The sequence below is a fragment of the Sesamum indicum genome, linkage group LG11 (assembly GCF_026168435.1).
Source record: "Sesamum indicum cultivar Baizhima isolate 11 linkage group LG11, ASM2616843v1, whole genome shotgun sequence".
Lineage (NCBI taxonomy): Eukaryota > Viridiplantae > Streptophyta > Magnoliopsida > Lamiales > Pedaliaceae > Sesamum > Sesamum indicum.
Window position 1 is genome coordinate 241,017 of NC_142667.1, and position 26,919 is coordinate 267,935.

The following is a 26,919-nucleotide window of genomic DNA, read 5'->3' on the forward strand; positions in this document are numbered from 1 at the left end:
TATTTTATTTGCCCATTGAGATATTCAATCATATGATCGCCGATAAATATGGTCATCCACCTTGATGTACACCAACCTAGCAACAGTTGTCAATTGAGATCGGATGCAACTATTCCATAATGGCTGATCGGCAACATGCACTACATTGTAAAAACGGTCTGTCAACCCTAACTCATAATCATAGGGACCACTGGCATGATAATATGGAGAAGGACCGGCATCAATAGGGCAGGACCTCGTACCATCATCAAGCACAACATCTTGAGAAGAAGAAAAATAACTCGGCCCGGTTGCATCAAAAACCATCCGATGCGCCCAATCCGTATGTTATTCATCACCCCAATGTGAATAATTACCCTCTACATAGGCGGTTGGGGTTTGCTCCTCAGGAATTAGAGGGACAGTCACAGCGTAAAAGTACTCTTGCACCCTATCATTGCCATGAGAGTCCAATTATAATATTTTGGCATAAACCCTCGCATACACAAGTGATAACTGGCATCATTGGGTGTTCTGAACTTTGCGTTTTTGCATTTTTGACAAGGGCACCTAATTTTGTCTCCATCCATTTGTCCACACTGACCCTTTGCACAATCTATGAAAGTCTTAAACCCATCCTCAAACTCCAATGTCAGACCTGCCCTCTTTGGGAGGTTTTTATTATACATCCATCTCTTCAATTCTCGTAATATGATGATATATATATTATTGCATTCATACATAAATATATATATATATATATATAATTAATGTTAGCTAGAAAGCCAAGTTATCAAACTGGTTAGAATTTCTTTTTAATGTGGTCATGTACAAAAGCATATGAACAAGCCACTTTCACTTGAATAGGACCCAAGTCATGAACTTATAGGACCAAAATTAGAAATAGATTCGTACAAAATTAAAAATACCAACCCATGGAACTAAAATTACTATTTTCCTAACAAATAAATATTCCAAATTGCAGGACATCCCCCTTCTCCTTCAGACAAGTACAATAGTGTATATATATATATATATATATAATCTCTTTTATAATATGTATATATTGCGCACAGTGAATATATTTTGCTTAATTAATGAACATGCATGCATGGTGGGTACTTATACAACCTACTTAATTATATATTCAATAAAAATTATCACACATTGATTAATTAACCTAGCTACTTGTAAGCTGCCAAAATCTTTTAAATTATGTACGATGATGATGTGCATGTTGTTGTTAGGTATAATTAATCAACTAATTAAATTCAATAACCACCGTGATTTACATTTATACCATGCAATAGATGCTTCATCAGGTTTAGGCACTAACAGATTCTCTACTACTATACAAGTAGCCTGATTCTTAAAAGCAACAGGATTATTATCATATCTCTATATATAAAGCCACCACCCTATTCTTCTTCTCTCTCTTTTTTTTTCTTTCTTTTTTTTTTTTTTTTTTTGTTTGGACCAATTGAATTTGGAAGAAGTCATTGATGAGGGTGTTTGCAAAAACCTTAGTTTTACTTTCTGAAAAGTACTAAAAGTGATTAACATATAGAAGTTAAGAGTATTTAAAAATAATAGTTGTAAGTAGAAACCTAATGATGGGTATATGGAAGTGTTTGGTAAAAAAGTTGGTTTATTAGTGACTTGTTTATGAAATTACTTTAAGTACTGTACTTGTTGGACTCATTGTGAAAGATATTAGATAGAGGATTCTTAGTGCTTTTTAAACTCGTTCGGTTAGTTATTGTGTGTTATATAGACTTTGGCCTATCCCTTGGCCTGTCGAGGGAGACGCCACTCATTGAGCAATTTTCTACTGTACGATTGTACTATTTATTTAATGAAAATTATATTTACTTAAAAAAAATTTACTTAAGTACTCTTAAAACATATATTATATAAAAGGTAGCTTAAATTTCAGCAATTATTTAAGGACATATTTTAAATATATAAAATTAGTTGGGACGAAAAAAAATCTATGAAAAATTAATTTATTCAAAAAAATATCTTAAATTGAAAAAAAAACACTCTCAGGGACTTTGATATTTCAGCTTATTTTAAGTTGAAAGAAGCATAAGCGGAAGAGCTATATTTCCAAATACTTTGATATAACAACTGTTTTTGTCAAAGCAGCAGTGGGAAATGAAAAAGGTTCCATCCAAAGAGAGGACCACGGAAGATAAGCTAAGCTGAAGAATCAACATATTCTTGAATAAAATCAATTCAGATTTTCGAAAAGAGATCTTTAGACCTCTCCCCATCCATCCCACCCAAACAAAAAGCGGATTTTCTCAGATTATGGCATCGAATCTAATCATATTACTATTTCTTTTGTTTATTATTTCATATCAAGAAGTGCACTAGCATTTTTATACCGTCACAATTATAAATTTGCGACGGACATTGACACAGTTAGACTGAAGTTGCGGGAGATTCAGTCGTAAAATAATTGCAATGGGATGGATCAATACCTCTGTTGCAAAGTTTTGGAATGGTGTGGATTTTCGTCACAAACAATGTAATTACGGGGGACAACAGAAGTTGTTTTTATTATGACAGCATTCGACACAGGTATTTTGTTGTGAAGATCTGAAATCTCGAAAACGGATTTTGGGACGCACAAAAATGACGAGATTTGTGTAAGTGATTCAGATGGAATTTGGCGACATTCATGTGTGCAAATGGTGGTCATTGTGCTTGGACAGGGTTGGGCATCACAAAATTTTGACCAATTATTATTTTAGGAGGGTTTGAGAATATTGGATGTTAAGTTGTTGAGCGTCTCAAATCCATTTGAAAAGTTGTTTTGACCACAACTTGCACACTTGACTTGGAATCCTTGTTAAGATTGAACAAGTAATTATCATTATATAATTAATAATTATATGTAGGATATATAAGAAAAAATTGGTTAAATTACAAACGACATTAATTATAAGCAAACATGAAAATTAAGCAAGGAATCAAATCCAAGAAAAAGGTAGAAAGGCAATCTTTGGATATGGGCCTTAATTAATAATAAAAAAATTAATGATGTCAGAAAAGCATCTGAGTGGCTGTCCAAGAATACCATTCCATGCAACTCTCAATTTACTTTATAGTAACTGTTTAGATAATCCCAACATACCATTAATTAATTAATTAGTGCACAGATTGAGATGGATAGATACCCACTACTTGTGAGTAATTCCCCTCTGAAAATGACTCACTTTTTTGCTCCTCCTCCTCTTTTTTTACCTTTAATTGCTCATAATAATAATCATCAATACGACTACTGCTATCTAACTATACTCAAAATCTGGTATTTCCGTATTATTATATTATGAGCAAAAATACAATTTTAATCAACTTAGTGATATTAAGGATTAGAATTCAAAGAAAATGCCACATTTACTCTAAATCTCGGTCCATAAAACGAATTTGCTTCGAAAGGCAAAATTGTATTTTCTCCCTAAATATAATTATTAAAATATTAAGCTTCCAAAAAAAATATATCAAATTTTTAATTTTTATAATTTAAATTAAAAAATAAAATTAACATCACATAAAAATTTAATATATTAATGTTCATTTTCCAAATTTAAACATCTATCTGAATATATATCAACTTACGAAAGTGTATGTGATGCAAGTAAATGAAAGTTAATTAGGAGGGGAAAAGTACGTAAATATATAAAGGAAGAAACAAGATTGAGGGGCTGAGCAGGGGATCCTCATGTTTGATGATGATCATATATAGAGAGAGGGGGTTTAATGCAATTTATTCGGTATGATATTGTAAATAAATATATTACATCTCTAAAAAAATAATAATTTACACTATTTTGTTAATTAAAATAAGCAATTTATCCCCCTACTCAAGAAGGTAAATTGCGTAATTTTAAAAAATACAAAAAGGTAAATGTTGAATTTTACAAAACATAAGAATTTTTTTTATAGGAGGTCAATTTATTCATTTACAACATGAGAGGAATTGCTTATGTTTGTTTTGTCCTATATACAAATGGACAGGGAATTAATGTTGAATTATGGACACAATTTGCAGGTGACAACAAATTCTGGCTTAGAACGTGCATAGGGTCCCCTCATCCCGGAAGGACGACGCCGCGTGTGCAGCAGGCAGATAAAAGGGAGGAAGGGGGGGATTCAGCCTCATCACTTGTCACCTCATCCTCACCTGGAGGTGTTGCATAACTATGTATTCCGGGCTGCCGAGACTATTAGTACTAGTACCACACTACCAGTACCTGCATGGACATGCAATGGACATATATAGAGTCAAGTCATCAGTCATGTCTTCCCGACACACTCACGCCACAATATGTACCTCATGTCTCTCCACCTTACATGCTCTCTCCCTCTAATTTTTGTCTATTTGTGGGGTAATGTCAATGCTAATCAAACTTGATTTGAATAATTCAAAAATATATTGTCTATAATTTTGAGGACTGCATATATATATGTACATGTACAAATTAATCAAACTTAATTTAGTAGATAAATCCCAAGCTAGTGAGTAATTAATGAAGTTCTTGATCAGCATACTATGTATATATTATATTTAACTTTGACAAATTCCAAAGACAACCTAATGACAAACAGTGTTGACATAATTAAGTGATCTCACAGATTTTGACCATAAAAAACAAACAAACAAAATGCAACTTTCCGGGACCCACCACATAACTAGCTACTAGCTACTAAATTTTTAATGTAATTATGAATAGTAATGTTTTATTGGGTCCAATCCAAGCATAATTAGCAGCACGCAATTAACTGCCATTCGAGGGTCTTTTAATTCATGTCCCACTTCATCACCTTTCTACTTCCCCCACTAATACTATACCCCTAAAATTAATTATATATTAATAATAAATTATAATTAAAAAAATTAATGTATAATTTTTTATATTGTACACCCTCCACAGTAATTCCGATACTCACCCAATAAATAAACAATTGAAAAAAGAAAAAGATGTCCGATGTTAAATGGAGAGTTATTGACCACTTAATTTGCTCTGCTCCCCCCCCCCCCCCCACCCTATATAAATCACCATATATTTTGCTTCCCATTTCAAGCCCTCAAAAGCAACCAACTTTCCACCATCTTCCATACTTAAAAAAACCCAAACATGATCATGATCATGATGATGACGATGACGACAGACGTCGAAAGCGTCTGGCTCTTCGCCCTCGCTTCCAATTTCAAATACTTCACTCCTCTAAACACCATCATCTTCGCATTTCTCTTCCTTCTTTCATGGCTCTTCCTCAACCTATTCTTCTGGGCTCACCCCGGCGGCCCATCTTGGGGCAGGCACAACTGGGGCAACCTCTTTTCCACTTACCGCCCCATTCCCGGCCCTAAAGGACTTCCAATCATCGGTAGTATCAATCTTATGTCGGGCTTAGCCCACTCCAAATTAGCTGCCGCTGCTCATGCCTGCCAAGCCAAACGCCTCATGGCTTTCAGCCTCGGAGAGACGCGCGCCGTCGTTACTTGCAACCCTGACGTCGCTAAAGATATTCTCAACAGCTCCGCATTCGTCGACCGTCCCGCCAAAGAATCTGCTTACAACTTGATGTTCAACCGCGCCATTGGTTTTGCGCCCTACGGTGTCTACTGGAATACACTCCGTAAAATCGCTGCAACACACCTCTTTTGCCCAAAGCAAATTAAAGCTTCGGAACGTCAACGGATGGAAATAGCAAACCAGGTGGTGTCTATATTTCATTCAAGCAAACGCAGTGATATTCGGGTTAGGGACGCATTAAAACTCGCTTCGCTTAACAACATGATGTGCTCTATATTTGGACGCAAGTACGACCTGGATAATTCCGCCAACTCCGACACGGCAGAGTTAGAAGATTTGGTTGAACAAGGATACAATTTATTAGGCGAGTTGAACTGGTCTGATCACTTCTCCTTCTTGGCTGATTTCGACATACAAAAGATTCGACTCAGGTGCTCCCAGCTCGTGCCGCGGGTCAATAGATTTGTCGGCAGAATAATCGCTGAGCACAAGGCGAAACCGGGCGAGATGAACCGTGATTTTGTGGATGTTTTGCTGTCTCTTCAGGGAGCTGATAGATTGTCGGATTCAGACATGATCTCCGTTCTTTGGGTAAGAATATTAAATAAGCGGCTTTATTGATTATCCGTATATCAGGGTGACAATACAAGAACTTTAAATATAGGGATAGCAAAATGTACTCTAAAATTAATTATTTTTTGGTAATTGAAATACTTTGGCCATCGAATTTTTAAAAGTTACTGGAATTTCCTTACATGGACAAAATTTAAGGTTTTTATTTTGGGGCTTTTGCTGATTAGATTTTTTTTAAAAAATCAACCGCCAACTAAACATTTAAGTGTAAAAATCTTGCCATATGAGCAATGATGTGGAAAAAAATAGTTTTTATTGATCGAACATTTTTTTTTTATTTCTCTTCTGCTGCATAACCGATCACATGAAAAAAAAATATCAAATTGCTAAAAAAATAAAATTTTATTCATATTATATGCTAGCTGTCGTGAACGGCATCTCTTATTATGTATACATAATTTTACATACTTTAATATATATCACTTAAATATATATACATAAAATATAAGTACTTAAAATATAAAATATTATATTATAATATTATAGAAAATTTTAAATCTTAAAAATGAAAATAATACAAATTTAAATAAAAAAACTGATCCACGATATTTTTGAAAGCGTGGTTGATTTGTATTTTGACACGATTTCCTTTTTAACTATAGCAATTACCCGTAGTAGAAAATTATATTTTTTCTAGTGTAAAGTAAAATATGATCGGGAATTTTCTAGTGCATGAAATTTGAGCGGTGGTATTGATTCCGACAATAAATCAGTTTCATGAAAATATCAAAAGAAGATTCTTTTAAATAATTAATAATAAATAATTGGTTATATATATATATATAATTATGACCAGAAAAGGAGCTGGTCGACCAAGAAATGGGACAAAATCATGGGCATAATTGTGTACATATGTGATGGTATCATAGTTAAATGAGTATTGTTTTTGCAGGAAATGATATTTCGGGGCACAGACGCAGTGGCAGTTCTGATTGAGTGGATACTTGCGAGATTAGTGTTGCATCCTGATGTCCAGTCCAAGGTTCATGATGAGCTGGACAAGGTTGTAGGGAGGTCACGTCCGGTAACAGAGTCTGATATAACGGAGATGGTCTACTTACCGGCGGTTGTTAAAGAAGTCTTAAGATTGCATCCTCCAGGCCCACTTCTTTCCTGGTCCCGTTTGTCAATAAGGGATTCCGTGGTGGAGGGGTACCATGTGCCTGCTGGAACAACTGCCATGGTAAATATGTGGGCAATTACCAGAGATCCGGATGTCTGGTCAGATCCGCTTGAGTTTAAGCCTGAGAGATTTCTGGGCCAAGGCCCAATCCTAGATCATGATTTCTCTGTGTTAGGATCGGACTTGAGGCTGGCACCATTCGGGTCAGGGCGCAGGTCATGTCCTGGTAAAACATTGGGCATGACCACTGTGAACTATTGGGTGGGGAGGCTTTTGCATGAATTTGAGTTTGTGAGTGGTTATAAAAGTTTGGACATGTCTGAAGTGCTGAGGCTGTCTTGTGAAATGGTTAACCCACTGGTGGTCAGGGTCCTTCCAAGGCGTTGTGTCTCAAATTCATAGTATCGTACGGGAAAGAACAGAAGCGAGAAAATTAAGGGAAGCAGTTGGTGGCGATGTGGCCGGTCTGTCTTTCTTTCTTTCTTTCTTTACAAAGTGGAGTGTGAGAGTTGGTGCATGAGATTTTTCCTTGACAGGCTGAGTTTCGTGCAAAGATGTTACATTAAATGTTGCAGAAATCAAATTGTTGTAGTTTGTCTTATAGTACATTACAGTTTTATGAATAGTTTAGCTTTGGTTTTGACTTGAAATGAGCTTGTGTATGAATGCAAAAGGTTTTCAGGACCAAAGGATATCGAGGACAGATTTTCAACCCTGCTTCTAGTTAATAAACTAAGGGCTTGATTTAGTCCAAACGACTTGTATTTAAGTTTCAATGCTTTGGATACGGTCAATTCATATTCATCCCGGACACTAGTACATTTAATTGTAATTAAACAAACGACAAGTTTAAACAAACCAATTCAAATTGTAAGTGAAATTAATAGCAAATGTGTTTGTAAATTTGCTGAAAACGAGAGGACAAGCTTAATTCTCTTGAGAATTCTCAACACATTCCACCTAACTTTGCGGAGATATTTCAAATGTCGATTGCTACTCATCTCCAGGGTAATCATAGTGCTTCCATATTCATCCATGCGATTGCTCCAACAGGTATAACATAATGCACTAGTGTACTGGGAAAAGGACCTGTCCTTGCATTTTATTGAGTAGCTGCAGGTTCTGGTTCCAACACAAGGAAAAAGTTGTGAAGAAAGATACAAAATCTTGGATGGATCTGCTTTATGCTTGGATGGACTGGTTTGTCGATTACAATTTTCCCATGTATCACAAACTGTTGTTCTCCCTATGGCAAAAATCGCAATCTATGTGAACTTGAAGCTTAACCCGGAGAGAACAATGTTTCATTCTCTCTCTAAATTTAAATATTGTCGTTCTAACATGGTTAAGCGCTTCTTAATTAATTACGTGCGACTCATATTGAAAGATACAAAATACAAAAGAGTCATGCAATGTAGCTACACAAGACTGCAAGAGCTACCGGAACTGATATCAATAACCAATAACACCCAACTCGGGACAAATGAGAAATATATGACCACCTAACGTTAGTGGCCAATTATTTTATAGCTTAGACTCAGTGAATCAACACACTCTAGAGAAAGCAGTTTGTTGTTTGCTGCACTTGTTTAACCTATTCCTTTTTAGAGTAGAAACGGAGAAGAAATGCCACTGTCAATATCAACAGGGGCACGATATATAGCAGTATCTTGGATGAATCGCCCGAGTCCAAGTTTGCTGTGGAAGAAACAGTTGGAGGGGTGTAGCTTTGTTTCACTGGAAGAGTGGATTTGTCAATTTCCCCAATGTAGAATTCCTTCATCTTCTCTCGTGCATCATCGCTATGCCCAACATCTTCGAAATCGTCTGTTGCATCCTTCCCTGCATAATTTGAAGATGAAACTCAGCAAGCGACAAGTAGAAAATATGTTATAAAATTGAACAACTGGGGACAGCACCAAAGTGGACTTCATCACCCCAGGATGCTGTTACCTGATGCATTTATAAGGACTTCATCACCCCCAGGATGCTCCTCTAGAAATGCTGTCACATCATACACCTAATATATTGACAGAAAAGCCATTAGGATACTGAATAAAAGATTCCCGAATTTAATTGGTTATCAAGTTGCTAAAAGAATAGATTAACAATGATCTATAAAATTACCAGAAGGTGGAAAAGCACCATTGTTATTGCGATAAGAAGAACTCGGTTGGTTCATTATAATTGCGGACTCAATTAGCAATAACTCTTTTTGTAACATTGTTCATATAATCAATTCTCTGCCACAAATCTCATATGAATGCCTTTCCATAAAACTTAAGTTGTCTTTCCCCCATCCATGTGAATGTGTGCTATAAAAGCTATATTTGGTTGTTTAAGAATTTCATCAAACTTAAACTAGATCAAGTCACAATCCAGGCCTACATACAAGACATAAAGAGGACCAAACAATTCTTTTAGCATTTATGAAAAACAATTCAAACAAACCATTTCATTTGGTGATTCATCTCTCTCAAACCCCAACTTGATCATCCTAACGTAATTTTGATGAAACCAATTAGTACTAATAGAAGAAAGATGTTATCGAATTAAAACTAAAAATAAAACAACATCAATAACAATAATACTAAACAAAAAGCTGCAAATTATAGCCCATGATTGAAAACAACTATGTGATTATAAAAAGTGCAAGCAGTTTCAGTTTAGTTGTGATCCACACCCCAAAAAGCATCTCTCATGCTGCACAAAGTATACAACTATAGTTTCCATCGGTCGTTTGAACTTCTCAGAAACCAATATTTGCATGTATTTCTTTGGCTGTAACAGAAATTATCTAATAAACTAATGAATAACAAAATTAAAGCCATCGTATTTGAGAAAACTAGTATTCCATAGTCACAAGTAATAGGAAGTGTTATAATAAGCTTCAATTCTTACACATATCCAGCGGGGAACTCAAACCATTTATTTGATTTTATCTGACAAACAAAGCTCTAGTCAACTGCAGGCCACTTGAAGTACGCATCATAGAAGTTATTATTTAGAGATAATTTGAACAAAAAGCCCAATTTTAAGTTCTATCTAATACCAACTCAAATTCCCCCCAACTCATCATTTATTGTGTTAAAAGAACCAGAGCCCTCTTATCTTCGAGTTCATATTTCAAGATCGTGACTTCAACAAGCACAAGTTAATTGGAGATTCCACACAAAATTGCAATTTTTCCACAACCCTGAATCAACTTGTTTTGAGTCTGCTTGAACTCAACAAGTACATCTCTTGTTCAAGATTCTGCAAAAAAGTTGCAGATTTTCCACATGAAGGCAAATAAGGAAAGAAATTCAGACCTTCCCAGAGATGATAAGCCAACAATCCCCTTTCTGATCGTGCTTCACTACCTCCTCAAAGTCGTGGAGTTTTCCAGCCATTTTTCTGCAAGTGAACCCAACAACCAGAGAGAGAGAGAGAGTCCTTCCTTTTTTCTCCCAAAAAAATGGGTCAACAAGCAGAGCAAGAAATGACATAAATACTTGTAAGAATGCTATCTACATCACATGAAAATCGTGTGGCCAATATTAATCAAACTACCATTGTCTCTATCTCTCGGCCAACTTTTATCCTTTATTATAATTATTGTTATTTTCAGTCTTTTGGTGCCCCTTTGCTTTTTTTGTGTTCTATTTTTCTTTTTTTCTCTTTTTGTTGGATGAATTGTCTTTTGGCGACTTTGATGACTCTGCCTAATTAGGTTGAAATTGTAAGCAGACTTTGATGACTCTGCCTTATTAGGCAGAAATTACAACCATACGCCCTTACCAGCGTAGATGCTACGTTGCGTTATATGTGGGTGTTCATTAAAATCGCATGGCTGCCGCATTTGATCAGTTCAATTCAAATGGCACCGCAATTGAAGGTTTAAGATGGAATTGGGTTGATCATGAGCTGGTAACAAAAACATCACATTTTAGCAATCGAGTTTTATTTTATACTTATGTAAACTACATAGACCGTATTCTACCGTAAATAATAATAATAATAATAAGATCATCATCAACAACAATAATAATTTATTAGAACTTATATAAATTTTTTTATAATACATACTGTAATATTCAAGTCAATAATAATAATTACGATATATTATAAATGTGTGAATAATTTGCCATGGTTTATTTTTCTTCTTTTTTTGTGATGTCAATATATCCTTTTATATAACAATAGAATTATAAATTTATTTGTCCAAATAAATAATTTTGCAATTAGTTTTTATAATATAGTTGTTAATTATGTCCATCGTTGAACTGAAAAAGAATTATAATAAAATAAATAATAATAAAGAGTTTTAGTCATAAATAAAAATATTTAAAAAATTTAATAGTAATTAGAAAAACTATATAGGCTACATAAATAGTAGAAGATACGATGTAAAAATTTGAAAAAGCGTACTTTTTATGTGCGAAGTAATCTGTGGGTCAATGTCCCATTATATTCATTGTTTGTTTATGTAATATAATCATCAAGGTAGAGTAATATATATTGAGAATGTATGAAGCTTACAGAAAAATATTTGACAACAAATAATAAACATAATTATAGAAATGAACAATTAAAAGAATGCTAAAAATTGTACGAATATTATTTAATATTCTATTTAGAAATTTCGATATTCTCGATGTATTGATTACATACATTATATTGTTATCGGATATGGAGATAAAGTAGATGAGTGAAAAACTCTTATATGCGAATTAGATCGTTCTAATATCGAGGTAAGTAAATGATTAGTGTCATCTACATATGTCTCTTTTATCATGATATTACTTTTATTTGAAGTCTATGATATGTGGTGCTAATAATCTACGAGAAAAATATGATCGTTGACAGTTTAAGGTGAATAATTAATAGGCGAAAGTAAGATATGTAAATAATTAGTATTATCTATATATATTTTCTTTCTTTGTGATACTACTTTGTGTAAGTTTGTGATTCGTGTTGGAACTAATGTAGATGGAGTTGTATGAGTGGTCGATGATTTAATTTGAATGGTTATATTGTGAAAGTGAGATGATGAAATATATTGAAATATTCTATTCGTTGAATACTGTGGTGTTAATGTTTGCAAATGAACAAGTATAATCTTATTGATGAGATGATAACTTTGTTAGTGGTGATGATAGGATTACGTGTGTATATATACTCCGCAAGGACTGGATATGTACATAATTACTTGTAGAAGCAGAGTTTACTTTAAATGTGATATTTAGATAAAATATAGTCATAGTTCCTTTAGGGGCTGCCACAAGCTCTCTTTTTTGCTGGTAGCTATATCAAGTCCATCTCATGTTGCAACATTCTCAGCTTGATCGTACATCTTCACTCGCGCAGATTTTGCCCCAATTTCCACTAGAATTACTACTTCTGAACCATATACTAAGCAGAAAGGGGTTTCACTTGTGGCATTTCTGGCAGTGGTGTGGTATGCACATAACACACCTGGTAACTCTTCTGCCCATTTCTCTTTGGGACCTTCTAAGCGAGTTTTTAGGTGCTGCAATATGATTCTGTTCACTACCTCCACTTGCCAATTTGCCTGCAGATTTGACATCGAGGTGAAGTTCTGTTGTATTTTCATCTCCCGACACCAATCTTGTACTTTTTTCCTTTGGAATTGGGTACCCTTGTCTAATATCAGTATCGTTGGAATCCCAAATCTGCATACAATATTTTTTTAGAGGAATTTCATTACCTCCTTTTCATTTATCTTTGCCACAGCTTCTATCTCTACCCACTTACTAAAATGCTCCACTACTACAATAGCAAACTGTCTTTGTCCAGGGGCCGAAGGGAAAGATCTTAGGATATCAATCCCCCACTGATCGAAAGGATATGATACAGGAATGCTTACCAAATTTGTCGGGAGAATGTGAGGTATGTTGGAATGATATTGGCAGCTTCTGCAATTCTTCGAGAATTTCAGTGCATCTTTAGATAATCTGGGCCGAAAATATCCTTACCTTAAAACTTTCTAGGCAAATGCTCTTCCTCCAGAATGGTTTCCACAACTCCCTTCGTGTATTTTCCTGAGTATATACTCAGTTTCATCTCTAACAACATATTTCAACAGTACCCCTCGTGGTGTTCTTTTGTACAACTCCCGTTCGTACAGTGTGAATCTGACCGATTGTATTCTCATTCAAGATTTTGGGTTTCATCTGCTAATCTTTCTCCTTGGAGAAATCTTATGATTGAAGCTTTCCTATCGTTGTTAGGACCTTGAACATTTTAGCAGCGGGATACCTTCATCCTCTTAAGTTAGATCTCTGCCATCGGGGAGGTCCCTGTTTTCGAGATGTTCTGACACCAATAACGTTATTTTCCTGAATTTCACTGTAAAAGCTGCGTTTCCAAAATTTGATAGGGAATCTGCTCTTTCGTTCTCCTCTCTTGGAACTTGATGCAACTCAAACATTCAAAAGTTTGTTGGAGGTTACGTACCCTTTGATGATGATTGTTTCCTTAACTTCATAAGTCTTCCCAAACTCTTGTGCGACCAGCTGAGAATCCGTGTAGGTGATTACCTCTTTAACCCCCAGTTGCAATGCCAGTTCATCCCTGCCATTAGTGCCTCATACTCGACCTCATTATTTGTTACAAAAAACTTAGCTTTATTGCTACCTTGAACTCAATACCTTCAGGATCTCTGAGAACTATCCCTGCTCCCGCCAATTGAGTTTGAGGATCCATCTAAATGAAAAAAATTATTTGCCCTGATCTTTTCCTCTTTCCAAACTGCTCATTTCGACTAGAAAATCTGCATACACTTGGGCTGCTCATTTCGACTAGAAAATCTGCATACACTTGGGATTTATAGTTGTTCGCGTCTAGAACATTTGACTAATCTCCATGAAGAATCTAGTTTTGTTAACACTTATTTCAAAGGTTGTTTAGTTAACACTATTACAGGATGAGACTGGAAATGAAGTCTCAACTTCCTAGTAGTGACAATCAGTGCCAATGCACATCTTTCAATCAATAAGTAATTTTTCTCTACTCCTTAGAACATGCAACTTGCGTCATAAGCTGGTCACTGATCACGATCCAGGAGTTTTATTAAAATATAGCTTACAGCATGTTCAGTCACTGCCATATACATGTATAATGACTCTCCTTCTATAGGTTTTTCTAGGGAGGGAATACAGATATTCTTTCAGGTTACTAAAAGTCTTATCACACTCCGTGGTCCACTTAAAATTTTTCACATGTCTCAAAATCTTAAAGAATCATAAACCTTCGTTTGCAGCTTTCGAAATGAACCTGCTGAGAGATGCCATTCTACCAGCCAACTTTTGGATGTCTTTCACAGTTTTAGGGGTTGGTATCTGTAGGGTTGCTTCAATCTTCTCCGGCTGGCTTCTATTCCTCTCTCGATGACTATGTATCACAGAAATTTTCCTCCTCTGACCCCGAAGGTACATTTCGCTAGATTTAGTTTCATTCCATATTTCCTCATAATTGCAAATGATTCCTCCAAATGCTTCAAGTGTGGTGTTTGTTCTATGCTCTTGACTAACATGTTATCAACATATGCCTCAATGGTTCTTCCAAGCAATTCTTTGAACATCCAATTTACCACCCTTTGATAAGTTGCTCCAACATTTTTCAGGCTGAACGCCATAACCTTGTAGCGGTATATGCCGTTCTTTGTAAAAAATGAAGCCTTCACTCTATCTTCTTCTACCAAAAGTATCTGATGGTATCCCTGAAACGTCCATCATACATAAGAGTGCACAACCCTGGTCGATGGGAGGCAAGGGATACGGATTCCTTGGGCAAGCTTTTTTGAGGTCTTCGAAATTAATGCACATCCTCCATTTTCCCCAAGTTTGGGGACGATCACCACATTTTCCAACCATTCGGTCTATTGAACCTCTTGAATGTATCCTTTTGCCAGCAACTTGTTGATTTCATTCTTAATAATCAGATTCCTTTCTGGTCCAAAGTTCCTTCTTTTCTACCTTACTGGCTTCACATTCGTATCCACATTCAATCGATGCTCAATGACTTTTGGATTGATACCTTGAAAGTTAGAAGCTGACCAAGCAAACATATCTACATTCTTTCTGAAGAACTCAATCATCAGCAACTCCATACCCTCGGGAAGTTGGCTTCTTATCTGAGTTGTTCGCTCTTTGTCACCTAAGACTAGATCAATTGTCTTATGCTCGGCAGGTTCAATCCTTTCAACCTTTTTCTTCTTGATTTCTAGTTTAATGTTAAGGTCCAATATCTCTATTTTCTCTTTGGTTCCAAAATTTTTTGATAGGCCAAACTTTTCTTTCATTGCTGTGATGTAGCACTTTCTTATTTCTTGCTCGTCTCCCTTCACCAGTCCAATTTCATGCTCCTCGAGAATTTAATATTTAGGTGGTACGTTGATATTACCACCTGAAACTGATTTAAAGTAGGTATTCCCATTATAATATTATATGTGAAAGATGTGTCAACAACTAAATACCTGACCATTAGGGTCTTCTGGTAGGTATCTATCCCGAGTGATGTTGGCAAGCTTACGACTCCAGAGGGGGCTATGCTCACTCCTCCGAACCCCATGAGCGGGGTATTAGCAGGTTTTAAATCCGTCATTGGTAAATCCATTCTGTCTACCACGTTATTAAAAATGATATCAATCGAGCTGCCACTGTCCACTAGTACCTTCTGCATAGCAAAGTTGGCTACATCTATGGTGATGACCACGGGATCATTATGCGGGAAGAGTATGTCCGCAATGTCTCGATTATCAAAGGTTATGCCGATGGATCTTCGCCAATTGATAACATAGAGGGTTTTGAACGTCTTTAGTATAACTTCACATACCTTCTCTTTCGCTTCGTGGAGTCTCCACAAAAGGGTCCTCCTGAAATAGCATTGATCACCCCTCTATGCGGTTGGTTATCATTACTAAGGTCATATCTTCTCTTGGGACTTTCATGCTTACTCTCACAGCTTCAAAACCTACTCCTTCTTCTTTGAGAACTGCATTCTTTATGCTTTTTGCCTTCTTGCTTAGCAATGAACTCCTTCAAATAACCTTGCCCGATTAGCATCCCGATTTCATCTTTCAATTGAAAACAGTCCTCAGTATCTGATAACTCTGCAATTATCATGATTTTATAGCGATTTAATCTTTCTTTTTAAGCCAAAATATCCGTAATTATGTGATTTTATTGCATATTCAGCAAAAAAGGAGATATGAGACAAAGATGGCAAAAAGTCAAGACAAAATCGAAATTGAAGACATCAAAAAGAAAAAAAAAGGAAGATTACAAGGAAATTTCTACAGAATTGACTAAGCGTGCCCACGCTTAGTAGCACGCTTAGTGGAGTGGTCAACTCGAGATAAGGATAAGCACGAGCAATTTCCGCAAAAGATAAAGGAATGAAGTGTTTAGGTTTAGAAAGGATTCCTTAAAGCTTATCTCTTGTAATTTATTTACTTTTTTAGAGTTTATCACGTATCTACCCCCCCCCCCCACGTCTAGATTCGTAGGAGACTTTTATTATAAATAGGGGGGTCTCTTCATTTGGGGAGGAGTCGGTTATTGATTAGAACTCTATGGAATTCTTTGTTCGTCCTTTCTCTTTTATTTTTATTTTACTACCGGAATTAATGGAATTTCACTTTTTAGTGTGTTCTTCCATTAACATATCCGGCTAAATTCCTTATTTTCTGGTTAAGGTATGGTGATTGCTTGATTCTCATTATGTTGTGAGATCTAATCTGTGTTCTACACTTGTCAAACGAATATTCATGCTATTCTCTGTGCTTTAATTACAAATATCTGATTTATGAATGATTCGGTCGGTTGTTCATTATCAAGAAGGTTTGCTTAGCTAATTAGACTTTATAAATCCGTGTAATTGTTTATTTGGTTCAATGCTTAGTAGCAACGTAGCATGATTAATTATGTCATAGTAATTAGTTATGTTATGGGGAATGCATGATCTAGTTTAAACGAATTATCCTCGTAGGAGTTTGTTAATTAGAATAAGGCCTTTCTAATTCTTAACGCTGTTAATAGATTAAATCTTGTGGACGTTCCCAGGGTTGTCTGTTAATTAGGGATCTAGCCAACGGTCGTACCTTGGCTGTCGAAAAGGTAAGGAAAGGTGAGGTTGTTAGGTCGTACCAACAACCATAACTGGTTTATTTGTTTATACATGTGTTATTCTTGCATCAATGATCAACTCACAAGAATCAAGCATTTGTAGGAATTATTTTTGGTGGTCTCAACACCCATCAGTATCATGACCTTTGTCTTTGTGGAATTTGCAGTATAGCTTGGAATATTTCTTAGCTGGGTTTGGCCTAGTTTTTTGGAGGCCATTGCGACAACTTCTTCTCAATGTTTAGCAAGATTTCCATTCTTGTCGTCATGAGGGGAGTATACTCATGAAACCTGGAACATTATATTTGGTTTTATTTTCTAAGTGTTTTGTTTTGTGTTTTGGAGACAGAGAGAGAAAAATAGAGACAAATAAATATGTGTTGGAGATAGAATGTATGTTTGAATTTGTTTTTTGAGGTAATTAAAAATAAGTGGCATAGGTTTGATGTTGGGATTTGGTAGATAAAAATCACTATTCATTGTCAAATCATATCTCTTTTATATATATTTTTATATATAAATATGTATATATATAAATATTGTATATTTCATGTTGTATTTTTTGAAGACAAAAATTATTGTTTATTGTCCAATCATGTATTTTCATATTATATTTATATGTATAAGTGTGTGTATTATACATAGAAAGTTTAAAAATAAAAAAACACAAATAAAAGGTGTAAAAATTAGTAGGCAAACATTGTGTGTTTTGTCTTGTCTTGAGAATTGCCCAAAAATGAAACCAAACATAGGAAAATATCTTCATAATGTTTGGATTCATTTTCTGAGTGTTTTGTTGTGTTTTGTGGAAATAGAGAGAGAAAAACAAAGATAAATAAGTTTGTGTTAGAGATAGTATGTATGTTTGGATTTGTTTTTGGAGATAATTTAAAATAAGTATTATATATTTAATGTTGTGTTTTGGGAGACAAAAATTACTATTCATTGTCAAATCATGTCTTTGGAGATAATTTAAAATAAGTATTATATGTTTAATGTTGTATTTTAGGAGACAAAAATTACTATTCATTGTCAAATCATGCATTTTATGTATATATTTATGTATATATGTGTGTATATATATATGTATGTTTTTATGCTAAAACAGTTAAAAACACCTAAATGAAAACACCTAAATAAAACAATAAGGTGTTTTTGAATGATGGCAAACATTGGGTATGTTTTGACTTATCTCAAAAATAAGTTGGAAATGAAAACAAACATAGTGCTTGGGGTTTGCTCCTTTTTAGAATCTGTCTTTGTTTCATCCTTCCCTTTCTTGTGTTTCTTATGATCATCATCCTTTGATGCCTATACCTTCCATTCATTTTCCTTTACAGTATCCATTTCTTTCTCTAAAATGTACATTTTAGCAATAACGAGAAGCTCCTCAACATCAGCAGGAGGGTCTCTAGCCAGTGTAGATGCAAGGGTTCCTTTTATCAACCTATGAATTAGCATCGAGGTCATCAGGTCTACCCTTAGGTCAGGCACCTCTAGGACCTCCGTGTTGAATCTGTCGATGAAAGCCCTCAAGGTCTCATCGTCTTTCTACTTGATGGTGAACAGATATGTTCATGATCTTTTAGCTTTTTTCTTACTCGCAAAGTGATGCAGGAATTTTCGAGCCAACTAGTCATAAGAAACCATAGTAGCGAGGAGCAACGAGCTAAACCATTTTTGTGCTCTCCCATATAGGGTGGTAAGAGATATTCGACAGCAAAGAGGGTCTGACATTCCATACAACTGCAAGATGTTGTCGAAGGCTGTCAAGTGCTCTTTGGGTCTGTCTCACCATGGTATTATGGTAAGTCCGGAATCTTTACTTTGTGTCCCAAGCTTTCGGCTAAGATCTCAGGGATGAAAGGTGACCCTGTTCGGATAACAGCATTCTCCATTTCCAAGGGCGCTCCTACGCCCATTTCAATGGGTTGCCTTAACTCCTCCATTCTTCTACTGATTCTATCCACTTGCTCACTGATTTTGTGGAGCTCTTCATCTCGTTGCATCTCCGCCTCTGCTTCAATGTTTCTTCTGTTGTTAACTTCTTCTAATGGGGCTCTCTGTGCCCTATCATGTGTCCTGTGTCTTTGCACGGGAGGCTCTGGGAGTTCCTCTTCCCCTTTTGCAGGAAAAAGTCTTCTTCTCACACTAGGGTGCGAAATTGGCTCTGGTACATACGGTTCTACAGAAGGCTCATGTGGTTCCGTCTCAGGCAACGGTTCCTGAGGCAGTGGAGGCGGCGGAATCATGCCCTCTCCATCGCCCACTCCTCAAACATCCGTTTGAGGTCGTTTTTAGAGCAATGATCATATCCACTGGCTCTTAGGATTCACCGGTTAAGTAGTTATGACCCTGTCACGACTTGCTTTCCATGTCCCTAACTAGATTTGTGAGAGTATCCGTCTTCCTTATTCTCCCAGCAGTTGCATCCTCGAAATACAAAAGTATCTGCAGATAACCGAAAAGGGCTCCGAAGGTCTCAAGAACAAGTATTCAACTGGATTTTATGAAATGTGGGTGAATCTTCAAGAAAGAAACATGTTAGAGCCAAGTCAAAAGAGAATCGGGGGATGGCTCTTCGATAGTCAAGTCAATAAGAATCCCAAAACTATATAGTGAGTATATGAGTCCCTGGTTATGGAGGTGGAGAGTCATATTTATATGTAAGAGTTGACTCGTACGATGTAATATGATCTATTGGATCGTGTGATAGCCGATAAAAACAGGAGGTGGTCCAGGGGACCAACACTATGCGAACAAGGTAGTGCAGGCGGCTCCGATAGTGCTTTCCTGACACACTGTCCTTTGTCTTCAGAGGTCTCCGATGACCTTCAAATACTTTCACTTCATAGGTCCTCCAAGGTCCTATTCCTGTTACGTATACCTTTAGTATGTTTCTTGCCTTAATCTCTGTAGGTCTCATTTCAAGTGATGTAGAAAATATCTCCCACATCAAAAATAAACAGTTAGCACAAAAACAGAGCGAAAGGAAAAAACGATTATACAAAGGAAAAGACGCCTCTTACGGGACTTAGAAATTATCCAGCATCAAGGTGGAATTGAGCAACAGCAGCAGCATCACCAAGCTGGGTGCATCAGTCCAACAATGTGCCGCAAAAAGTATTGAAATGTGCATGAGATGATTTCAGAAACTGCTATGGGCATATGGATAAGGATCTTTTTCCATATCAGGATATCAAATATCTGATCTGGTCCATGTGTATTAGTAGATAGGTATGCCACACATTAATATCCATAAGCCTAAATCATTAAATGTAATACCATAATCTTCCTGTCCCCATAATTATGTTATTCATTAAAACAAAAAGGTCCTACATTTTGCTTTTGTGGGTTTTGCCATGTAATGGTAACTGATCTCTGTATAACAAAATGATAGAAACTAAAAGGAATGCTAACATACCAGCATAATACCAACATTATCCCCTTCAGTTGCTTTATATGTGTACAATTATCTCGCATTTTGCATTAAAATCTTTCAAAAAACTATGGAAATTTTAGGGTAACAAATAAGCTAGTTTTAAGTTGGTTGTTGTATGAGCATTGATGTTTTCCAAGAATTACTATTATTTAGACTGACAAGTCAAAAATCAATATAGATATATATGGTTAAGCTTCAATGTTGTTCTGTGTGTATCGGGGTGTTCCCTTGTTCACCTCGACTATGTATATGCAAGTGCAATTCAAGAGTGAGTTGAATAAACTATAGCAATTGAGGTAATAAGGGGGAATTTATCAAACTTTTATGGAGGCTTATCAAAGATGTAGAAGATCTTTCAGAAAAGTAGCAATGTATATGACTCAAGTTTGATTCCAGTTTTACAAATTCAATGAGATATGATTCTAAAACATGTTTTCAGTTCTAACTTCAAATGTAACATTAAACTGAATGTGAAGGTGAATATTAATCAAGATTCAGATGTACTGTGACGCTCAGGATGTTGATTCTGTTGTCCATTTTCACCTTTGTTTCCTTCAACTTCATTATTTAATTATGGAAGTCTTCACTTTGCAGGCTTTGTACTTCATAATGAGTCTTGTGTACAATCTTCATACCTAGTCTCCCTGTTCTTGATCTTATTCCTGCTTTAGCCTTCATTTGATTAATTCGATAAAGTGTTGACTCTTTGTTTTTTCCCTATATCTTTGTGTCTTTGAGGTGTTCTAAATGATTTCGATTCTTATAAGATATTGAACTAGCAATTCGGAATCATTTCCTTCGTGCACTTTGAGAAGTTCCTCGTTATTTTTTCTTTTTCTGAATAGTTGAGTATGTTACAGAGGGTAGAATTTTTCTCAAGCAATTAAAGTTGCATATAGGAATAAGAATCTTGTATGCAAATGCTGGACATGCATGTTACTCTCAGAACATACTACTATGTTATATTTGTCTTCCGCTCATTTTTTGTTGGATGGGGGAGAGAGAGACATGTATCTTGAACAGTCCCTGACATGAAACTATTGTTTCATCAATAAAAGTATCCTGGATGCGACCTCTAGCTTTAGAGACAATAATCAAACATAGCTCACTTAATTCTAACTACAGCACAGTACATAATAATTTTGTTCATGCTTAAACAGGGTAAGATGCATATCCTTGAGTTACCTCCTCTAGAAACACGACCAAGTTGAGTTTGTTATTCCATGATCTACTAAGGTATTTTATTTGATGAGCTAACCAAAAATAAAGGGCTGATAACTCACGAGCTGTGTAAGTTCTTTCTTCATGGTGCTTCATCCTTTGGAGCGGCCTCCATCGTCCTTTGTTGCCACAGAGATGTTGATGCCGGGATCATTATGTCGAAAACTAGAGTTGTAGAGAATGGAATTGTTTAATCCCTGAATGTTGCTATTTAAGAATGATCTTGATGGATACTTCATTTTCACAGCCCTGTTACTTTTGTCCTTGTTGCTAGATTTTCCTCCTTCGCCACTCTCATTGCTTGATTGATTGCCATTAGGACCCTGGGACTTGGCATCTTTGTTCATCCGCAGGCTGTGAAGTTTGTCCAGAGAGTAAATTTTCTTGTTAGCGGGACTTAATTCCATTACAGCGCCTTTGTTTTCTCCTGCAAGCGTGATCAACCTCACTCCCGACTCGTCAGAATAGGGAAGTTGCTTGTGTTCTATTGGTTCTCTCTTTCCATTGGAAGCAGTACCATCAATTTTATGAGCTCTGGACATTTTCATTGGCTTCTCAATGGTTTGCTGCACCAGAACAGTTTTTTGCTCAATTATCGGCTCATGCTTGTTGTCTGTCTTTGCTTGAGCAGGTCGTAGCATTGAGAAGGATGGATGATGAGACAGAGGCTTAGTTTTAGGAGATTGTTCTGAGGTCCTTTCCAAAGGTTTGACTATTTTTGGAGATGATACTGGTGCAGCAGCCTTGCCGTTGACTGTTTCACTGGAGGTTGCAGCTGCAATAGGTTTTGGGACAGGAGAATTTGGCACTGCTTTTGTTTTAGGAGATGCAGGTACGTTAGAAGATAATGCTGGAGCACTTGTTGAAGTGGCCAAGGTTTCTTTTTGGACTGTAGAAGTTGGTGACGAGGACAGGGTAGCAGGAGGTGGCGCTGCAGTCTTTGCAGGAGACCGTGGAGCAGAGGCAGCAGTGGGTGGTGATATGGCTGTAGGCCTTGGTGAAGATGGTTGAGGAGGAGGTGTGGCAACTGGATATGATCTTGGTGGAGTTACAGCTGAGGCAGGTGGTGTAACTGGAGACCTTGTTGGAGCTGCAGCTGGTGCAGGAGGAGATGGGGGTGGTGCAGCGGGAGGAGGGGATGAAGCTGGGGGAGGGGGCGGTGGAGGGACTTGCTCTTGAGTTTGAGTTGGTGGAATTGGGGGCCTAATAGGAGGTCGAGCTACAGGTTGAGGTGGAGGTGGTGGACGAGCAGGGACTGGTTGTGGAGCAGGAGCTGATGCAGGAGGACGTCTAGCTAGAGCAGACAATCGAAACCACGCTGGGCGAGGCTGTTGGCTTGCCATTTCAATTTAATCTAAAATGTTGTTTTAGAGCTTGTGTATGGACTAGGAGAAGTTGGATAAAATGGAAAGGATTAAGCATGTAATTTATAATGTTAAAGACATGGGAGAACGAGCATGAAACACGGCCATGTCGAGAAGGAAGCATGGAAGATGGCAAGTAAAGTATCAGATTCACAGGGGAAACATTACAGCTCGGAAAAGTTGCCATAGTTAAGGAGCGGGTCACCTCTCCCAGGGGTCATGCACTGAAAAGAGAGCTAAAGTGCAGGCATTCCGTAAGTGGTCTCTTGTCTTGTACTTCACACAATCCCCATTCCAGCTTTCCGGAACAACATAGCCGCTCACAATTTGTCATTTTTCTTGTGCAACTTTTTTCAGATTCCTGCACTTGAAACTATTGGCTCTTGTTTCTGCAGCATGATTCAATGTTCACGTTTTCGGAGTGAATGGCAAATTCTATTCCAGTGTCGACGATTCTTTTCATGTGTAAATCACCAAAAAAGTGGTTCAAACTATTCACAATATGCGTAACAGATAATTTTCATTGCAAAAGTTCGTCTTTTTCTTTTGCAGATTGAGATTCGAATGAGCTCTGTAGTTCCACTACTGCTGACTTTGTTTGTTGAAGTGGATTCTATATGTTATTCTTGCTCTACATTTTCCAGATCTTTACCACGAATGCTGCTGCTTTTCAATTTTCATCCGTCCATAGTTGGCCACTAACTATGGAGTCAATTACGCCAGAAAAACGGCATTTTCAGTCATACTTAGTTTTCAAGGTTGCTGCCAGGGCACTTGCTTATAGGCCGCTTTTAAAGCTGATGAACTTCTCTTTTTCTGTATGTTCATCTGTCCACCATACGAGCGTAAGCTCCGCGAAAGCATTAGTGGTTTGAGAAAACAAATGCTTTTCTTTTGTTTACGGGTTCATTGGACAAATAAGTCCTGAAATTCACCAGTAAATTTTGGTTTCACATTGTTTGTCTTTCGTTCATTACAGCATTCAAGCTCAGGGAAGATGACTGGCAAAAGTGGACAGAACATATTCTTGATTTCTCAACACAAAGTTACTCTGTGTAGAATCAAACCAATCTCTGGGTGACCCCTTTCCCCGACAAGATATAATAAAATAAAGTTACTTACTAATTACAACCTTAAAGCATCACTGAAAAAGTCTAATTCTGCCATAGTTCCCCCACTATTTGGTTCTTTTTTCAGTGAGGGACTAACATAAGCACAAGACATTTCGTATACACAGATACCAATTCAACTTTCCTATTAATCAGAGTTATATCTGCATAAATTGAATTGAGGAAATTAAATCATCTGATACAAACATATCAAAAACTCCATCTCGGAGTTCACTAATTCAAGGCCATTTGGTGAACTCGAATACTTTAAAGACAATGTCGATTCCAGTAGGTATCTGCCAAATGAAGAGAATTACGTTCAACACATTCAATGCAATGTGAAGATTTCTGGCAGTTTCACTTCCCTTCTGCATTGGAGGGACTAATGCTGCGGCTGCTGCCCAAAGGACCGTAATGGCTGTCTCATGATGTAATAAAACCAAACGGGATTGTATTAGTTGTCAGCATAGTATGGAGATGTGGTTAACTGAGGGAAATAGTGAAGTAACCAACAGGCAAATGCAGCTGTGTTGTATACGAATAGAACGGAGAAGATGAAATTGATTAGATTGGTTACCTGCCCCGGCAAACAAATGAGGTCCAGGGAATAGCTTTCCGGTCCTGAACCACGTGTTGAGCCCTCCAAACACGGATTCAAACACCCCGAATCCCAGCAATATGGAGCCAGCGTTGAAGTGTTTATCTCTGTATGACCCTTTGATTAACGCCTTTCTTTCCTGTGTTGAATTGATAATGTCAAGAACAGAGCAAGTTGACACTGCCCCCAACAACAGTCTTTACAATTTCCATTAATCAATCCTAATACAGATCTCACAACTCCTTAAACTACCATTATTTCCAACACAGTATCTCATATTCACATTATTTAATCCTGAACGTGATTATAATGCAATAGTTTAATCCGTCTCATGAAAAATTGTGTAATCCTTGTATGTTGAATCCCAAAACAGAAGTTGGAGAGAGCAGAGGTTGAGTTTGAACGCAATTTGATGTCTTACCTCAGTGAGCTGCTGAATCTTGGCCTCAACAGGGGACGGCTTGGGGGGCTCGGCTGGTGGGGTGCCATCAGGAGTGACAGCGACAGGCTTCACTTGCTTCTTTAGCTCATTAATCTCATCCTGGATAGTGCGAACTCTCCTCCACTGCCACCCAAGATATCCAGCATACAACGTGTACAAAAATAGGCCACTCATCACAATAGGATGAACCAAAGCAAATGATCTCCCTTCAAGAATCCCGAATTGCCCACCAGCAGCAACTGCATCCTATTCAACTTCCACAAACACAAACTTGAGAAAACCAAGCATTCAAATCAATAACAAGAAGAATTAATTACAAAATCATCTCTTTTTTCCTTTTGCTTTTTTGGAGAAACGGGCTAAAATGTTTGTGTCAAGAACATACATACCTCGGGGTGTAGAAAGAAAGGCAATGTGAGTGCTGTAAGAGGGAGCGAAGCTGATTTCAGGTGGATAGTTGTTTGATTGAGGAGGTTTTGAGGATCATGTGAATCTTTGGAAGAATGGTTTTGGGATTTTGAAGTCTTGAGGGAAATGGGGAGCAATTTTGAGTGGATTTGTGGTTGCGACTTTCTTGGATGATTAAGGAGTTTTGGGAGGCCGAGTGTGGCTGCCATACTTGTAAATGGTTATTTGGATTGAGGGGGAACCACTGCACAACTTCTCAGACAGACACGTGCAGACACACACACACAGAGAAATGAAAGGCGGAAGGCAGCAGAGATTTTCTTAGGAAGGATGCACTCAGGGGAATGGGACGGGAAAGAGAGAGACACACATACAACACGACTGGAGTAGTGGTCGAGAAAGATAAGGTAGATGAGGACAAGTTTTGGCCTTACAGACACTCTTTACAACTTTTGTGATTGTAAATCTATTTTTTAAATGAAATTACCATATTACATGTTCATTGAATTTAATTTGGTGATTTAGTAAATTGAGGTTTTACAAATTAGTTAAATTATTTGCTAACAAGGCATAGAAATATAGATGGGACAATTTCACTTTTACTATCCCAAAGTCATCACTAATTTATTTTTGGTGCCCAAAATTTCAAATTTTGATTTTACTCCTCCATCTTTCAAAATAACATTGGTTTTGGTACACTCAATTAATGACTATTTTGCCTTTTTTCAAAATATAACCAAGTAATCCAACTTCATTCTCTCAATTAGGCTTAACATGCTTTTGAAATAAAATTAAACCTTCATAAATTCATACCTTGATTTGACTGTTTTGCCAATCGAGTATTCGAAACCCTCTATTTTACAAACTTCTTCCAACCACACAACTGCAATAGATGGTTCGTATGTATTTGGTTTCTTCAGT

The 26,919-nt window shown here is 36.8% G+C and overlaps 4 protein-coding genes and 1 long non-coding RNA gene across 7 annotated transcripts; 2 read left to right on the forward strand and 3 right to left on the reverse strand.

Moving 5' to 3' along the window:
* The first annotated feature begins 5,084 nt into the window (after nucleotides 1-5,084).
* On the forward strand, nucleotides 5,085-7,927 carry LOC105173061 (cytochrome P450 78A3). Its single transcript, XM_011094708.3, has 2 exons — nucleotides 5,085-6,119; nucleotides 7,054-7,927. Exons 1-2 carry the CDS (start codon nucleotides 5,127-5,129, stop codon nucleotides 7,684-7,686), a joined length of 1,626 nt encoding a protein of 541 aa, XP_011093010.1. The 5' UTR covers nucleotides 5,085-5,126; the 3' UTR covers nucleotides 7,687-7,927.
* Nucleotides 7,928-8,637: 710 nt separating this feature from the next.
* On the reverse strand, nucleotides 8,638-10,756 carry LOC105173062 (cytochrome b5). The gene is made up of 3 exons (XM_011094709.3): nucleotides 10,596-10,756; nucleotides 9,238-9,304; nucleotides 8,638-9,126 (listed from the first exon to the last, which is right to left on the reverse strand). The coding sequence occupies exons 1-3, from the start codon at nucleotides 10,674-10,676 to the stop codon at nucleotides 8,879-8,881; spliced, it is 396 nt and encodes a 131-aa protein (XP_011093011.1). The 5' UTR covers nucleotides 10,677-10,756; the 3' UTR covers nucleotides 8,638-8,878.
* A 7,781-nt stretch (nucleotides 10,757-18,537) lies between these two features.
* On the forward strand, nucleotides 18,538-23,975 carry LOC148784958 (uncharacterized). The gene is made up of 3 exons (XR_016062860.1): nucleotides 18,538-20,651; nucleotides 22,397-23,695; nucleotides 23,799-23,975. It is a non-coding gene; the product is annotated as an uncharacterized LOC148784958 (long non-coding RNA).
* On the reverse strand, nucleotides 20,195-23,420 carry LOC105173132 (serine/arginine repetitive matrix protein). 3 transcript variants are annotated; one of them, XR_016062859.1, is made up of 3 exons: nucleotides 22,140-23,420; nucleotides 20,444-20,569; nucleotides 20,195-20,288 (listed from the first exon to the last, which is right to left on the reverse strand). XR_016062859.1 is itself a non-coding variant. In XM_088875704.1 (2 exons), the coding sequence occupies exon 1, from the start codon at nucleotides 23,418-23,420 to the stop codon at nucleotides 22,170-22,172; it is 1,251 nt and encodes a 416-aa protein (XP_088731830.1). In that variant the 3' UTR covers nucleotides 20,266-20,288; nucleotides 22,140-22,169. The 3 variants fall into 3 exon arrangements, 2 of the variants coding, with proteins under 2 accessions (XP_088731830.1, XP_088731829.1); XM_088875704.1 differs by lacking the exon at nucleotides 20,444-20,569 and having other exon boundaries at nucleotides 20,266-20,288; XM_088875703.1 differs by lacking the exon at nucleotides 20,195-20,288 and having other exon boundaries at nucleotides 20,387-20,503.
* A 716-nt stretch (nucleotides 23,976-24,691) lies between the features above and the next one.
* On the reverse strand, nucleotides 24,692-26,396 carry LOC105173063 (plant/protein). The gene is made up of 4 exons (XM_011094710.3): nucleotides 25,980-26,396; nucleotides 25,570-25,836; nucleotides 25,128-25,287; nucleotides 24,692-24,968 (listed from the first exon to the last, which is right to left on the reverse strand). Exons 1-4 carry the CDS (start codon nucleotides 26,205-26,207, stop codon nucleotides 24,790-24,792), a joined length of 834 nt encoding a protein of 277 aa, XP_011093012.1. The 5' UTR covers nucleotides 26,208-26,396; the 3' UTR covers nucleotides 24,692-24,789.
* Between the last annotated feature and the right edge of the window lie 523 nt (nucleotides 26,397-26,919).